The sequence below is a fragment of the Procambarus clarkii genome, chromosome 31 (genome assembly GCF_040958095.1).
Source record: "Procambarus clarkii isolate CNS0578487 chromosome 31, FALCON_Pclarkii_2.0, whole genome shotgun sequence".
NCBI lineage: Eukaryota > Metazoa > Arthropoda > Malacostraca > Decapoda > Cambaridae > Procambarus > Procambarus clarkii.
The window spans coordinates 28,126,736-28,131,482 of NC_091180.1; the positions used below are offsets into that span (position 1 = coordinate 28,126,736).

The 4,747-nt window shown below is 41.6% G+C and overlaps 1 protein-coding gene across 1 annotated transcript; it reads left to right on the plus strand.

Moving 5' to 3' along the window:
* The first annotated feature begins 1,140 nt into the window (after positions 1-1,140).
* On the plus strand, positions 1,141-3,471 carry LOC123758910 (keratin, type II cytoskeletal 1). Its single transcript, XM_069334148.1, has 2 exons — positions 1,141-1,440; positions 2,584-3,471. The coding sequence occupies exons 1-2, from the start codon at positions 1,420-1,422 to the stop codon at positions 2,845-2,847; spliced, it is 285 nt and encodes a 94-aa protein (XP_069190249.1). The 5' UTR covers positions 1,141-1,419; the 3' UTR covers positions 2,848-3,471.
* Positions 3,472-4,747: the final 1,276 nt, after the last annotated feature.

Sequence of the window (4,747 nt, forward strand, 5' to 3'; positions counted from 1 at the left end):
GCCACACAAGGATTCTACGGCTTCGGCCTAAAAATACCACCCCACCAAATAAAAAAGGAACGATACCATGAGATCCAGCAGTGCTTTAAGTGCTACGAGCTCTCCCACCCGACCAACAAGTGTCAGCACCCTGTCCAGAGGTGCAGCCTGTGCGCACTGGACCATCACTACTCCATATGCAAGGTAACAGTCCATCACTGCTTGCTCTGTGATGGCAATCACCCCGCAATTTCCTACCGCTGCCCCCGCAGACAGGAAATCATCAAAGCCCAGGTTGAAGCCAAAAGAAACAACTCGTCTACCTCCTCGACCAGAGCCCCAAGCGTTCAACTCACCACCTTAGCTCTCACTAGTCGACCAGAAGACTTTCCGGTCCTACCATCATGTGGCTCCTCCCAGCAGGCGACACAGCCTTCTCATTGGGGACCCAAGGTCCGCAAGGTCCCACAGGCTCCTTCACAGCCCCCTGCATCACGTGCAGGCATTATCCCTGGTCTTCTTAAACTAGCGGAAAGGCTTGCAGGACCAGACAACCAGCGCTTTGTCAGTGAACTAAACGCATTATATATAGACAATGGCCTGGCCCCCATCATAGCCACTAGCGTAAATCTCACTGCCTCCTCTACCACTCCGGAGACTACCACCAGGACGACCAGGTGGTCAACTTCAACACCGACTCCAGAACCGCCCATGACCCGGGCGACACAAACATAGGTAATTCCTTCTCCAGCTCCCAACACTCCTACCATCACTATCTCAGCAGCCGCGCTAGCAGACGTGCTGTCTACAAACGATAACAGCACCACCAGCGCTCCTGAAATAGCTGCAACCACCAATCAACGACACCTAAACCTACCTAAGGCTGCGAGGCGAAAGACAAAAACGCCCACTACGGAGGTTACGGACTCCTCAGACGAGGAAATCATAGTAGGATTAAATTCTACTACATTCTACTACAAATTCGCGCGTTAAATTTTACTACATTTCTTATAATCAACATTAAATTAGGCCTAACATTGCATATATTACATCCAGGAATGCTTTTTTCCGAGAGAGAGAGAGAGGGGGAAAAGCAAAAAATGATTTTACAATAGGAAACCCCCAGTAATCATGATCAAATTCCAAACCATCCTTCCCCTTCTGTCACGTCCAGATATTAAGTTGGAAACTTTAGCAGCCCTTATCAATATTCCCAAGAGCATGATTGTAGTTTAATCAATTTGAATACATTACTTCCTCAGTATTTCTTTCCATATCAAGCCCAAGAAACGAAGAATCGATGTAATTCTGGTCAAGATTTGTCTGGTTATCCACAAGACTCACTTTGGTAAGAACACAGGCCGAGTGACCTGCCTATATAAAACTGAAGCAGACGACGACATGCAACAGTTGGTTCCCTGACGCTGAACTGTAGCCACCATGAACTGTCTGCGAGCTCTTGTGAGTATCCTAAACCCTTAACCAGGTAAGCACCATGCATACTGCTGATGCTTACTTGGAGTTTAGCTGGAGAGGATTCATGCTTGTACTAGTGCTGCCGCTAGTGAGGGAACGACTGAATTTCTATTGCTATTGGTAGAACTGACAATGGTATTGGAAACAGTATTGCCATTGGTAATATTGTTGACACCAGTGCTAGGGCTGACACTGTCTAAAGTGCTAGGTGCTAAGTGTCCGTGCTAGGGTTGATTACTGCCAAAGACACTAGTGTTGTAATTGTACTTGTTCATGTATTAGTGTATGTTCAACATTACATATTAGTGAACATGCACGAGAGGGCACTTTCTGCCAAAAATAGTATCTGCCAAGTATGAAATAGTTGGTCTTTTGCAGGTCTCTGTATACTATTTGTGGCCATGATACTGATGTTAGTAGAAGTGTTGGCGCCATTACTAGTATTTGTGCTTGTACAGGCATTACAACTAGTGCTGCTCGTAATATGACAGATCCATGTCATCAGAGACGCTACAGCATCTCTGCTCTAGTGTAACTCATCTCTGGCTCACACAGCTCACTCTCCACACAACCTAATGACTCTTATTACATAAAATCTAGGTGTCAAACTTAAAAGTTAAGAGACAACAGTATTATCTAAGCTTAGCATGATAATGGTGTTTGCCATATACTCAGTAATTTGATTTTATTTCAATATTTTTTGGTTATATCATATATCCCAGTTATTTGAGTTTTGTTGAACAGATCCGATACATTTCGAATTGCAATATTTTGACTACTTCCTCAACATTTTATGGAAATAAAACTCAACTTTGACGCAGTAGTTTGCACAGTCAAAAAGACGTTCATAAAATCACCATAAAACAGACCACTCAAGACTGTCATATGAAGCAACAATTAGTTATATTCACAAGTTGGCTTTATATATATTACCATGCTATAGTCCTTGATAATGTGATGAAGCACGAAAACATTCCGAAGTTACGTTTCATTTTCCTAGTGGGCACTTACGCAAAACTTGCCATGTGTACTTACCAGTGCTCCACTGAGTCACGTTTCAAATGGACTTAATAATAGTAATATTAATTTATATTATTAGTATGACATCTTTATCTCTTATCTTCTCAGACGCTGGTGGTGGTGGTGGTGATGGCCGTGGTGTGGGGGACCATGGCCGACCCTGACCCTGAGGCAGGAGGCGGCTATGGTCGTGGTGGATTCGGTGGTGGCGGATTCGGCGGTAGAGGATTCGGTGGGGGAGGATTCGGTGGTGGTGGATTTGGTGGTGGTGGAAGATTCGGGGGAGGATTCGGCGGTGGAAAATTTGCCGGTGGAGGATTCGGTGGGGGAAAATTCGGTAGCAGCGGCACAGTTCACGGTAACTGGAAGTAGTAGCTCACGGCTGAAGGGACCCGTGACGACACCCGCCCGTGAGAACGACCACATCGAGCACCATCGACCACTGACGCCAGTTTACCACATTAACAATGCAACATCTCCAACATACGACATCCCTAAAAACTTCCCACAAAGAAAATGCATGACAAATAAATACATGATGTATCAAATATAATATTTGTTATCCTTTGTTCTTAAATTACTTTCATATTTGTTATAAGTTTGTAATGAAATGAAGGCATAAAATGATCTGAACATAATCAATTAAAATTGAATTAAATACTAGGATTAAAGCCACACAATATGGTACTGTTGACCCATACACCTGACACTAGGATTAAAGCCACACAATATGGTACTGTTGATCCATACATCTGACACTAGGATTAAAGCCACACAATATGGTACTGTTGACCCATACACCTGACACTAGGATTAAAGCCACACAATATGGTACTGTTGATCCATATACCTGACACTAGGATTAAAGCCACACAATATGGTACTGTTGATCCATACACCTGACACTAGGATTCAAGCCACACAATATGGTACTGTTGACCCATACATCTGACACTAGGATTCAAGCCACACAATATGGTACCATTATCCCATACACCTGACACTAAGAGTGGATTCTAGTTCGACTCTTGGTTTATAACACACGTACAAACAATTATTCACGTACACTCTTAAATTAATGCAACAATGTCTGCCATTTTAATAAAATAGAGGACATACATTTACTTTGATATTATCATATTATTTACAAATTATATGCCGGTGAGGGTGATCAAAATTTCGGAATTTTAAAGTGTGTTCACTATTTTATATTTACATTCTTGGGGACCCCCAGCGCCTCCAGACAGCCCATTATCTCCAGTTGCCACTCCGTTAAAATTGCAACTGTACGATCCCAAGCAACCCAGCTAACATATAGAGGCCGATGCGCAGAAAACGACAGTATCATGGAGTTGTAATTTGTACTAATACATCGCATTTTTAAAGGATTGATTGAACCGTTAAATATGCGACCTATTAGGTGACAGGCACCATCCCCTGATACTACCTTATCCTCGTGGACATCCATCTCAAAATTTATTACAATGTTACATTTTATCGTTACACAACATTCCAGTCTTTTCCCTGTCGGTCCCATATCTATGAGCAACGCAAATTTAACGCCGGATCAACATCATTCACACTGATCCAGCGTTGAATTGACGTTGATAACGTTTATTCAATGTCGAACCAACGCAAATCTTGGATATTGTACCCACTGGTATACGATCAAAAACACATCTGCTTGTTACAAAAGGCTATTAACATGTTGCAATACTGAAATAGTGTTGTTGAAAGATAGGAATAGTGAGTAATAAATCACAAAAACTTGATAAATCTATAAGAAAATACTAAGGCCGTTTGGGGCTGAACCCTCGTTCCTGAACTCCCAAGACACACGCACCGACGACGGTTCATTTTGGTTCATGCTGTCAACCGTGTGTGTGTGTGTATCTGGGGAGTCCAGGGATGCGGATTCGAATCCATTGTACCGCCTTAATAACTTCTCATAAGCAAAGTGGCTCTGCAGCCATCGATATTCATACCAAAAGTACGTGAATACTCGCAATTGGATATATATTACATTCATGGGTGGTTGGGTCTATTCTGGAATATATATATATTTATATATATGAAGCATGTTGGGTAGGGGAGTGTCATAGGCTAGTCGAGGTCAAGCTCCAATGACACACGACACACAGTGACAAGATATATATAATAAAATTATATATATATATATATATATATATATATATATATATATATATATATGTATATATATATATATATATATATATATATATATATACATATATATATATATATATATATA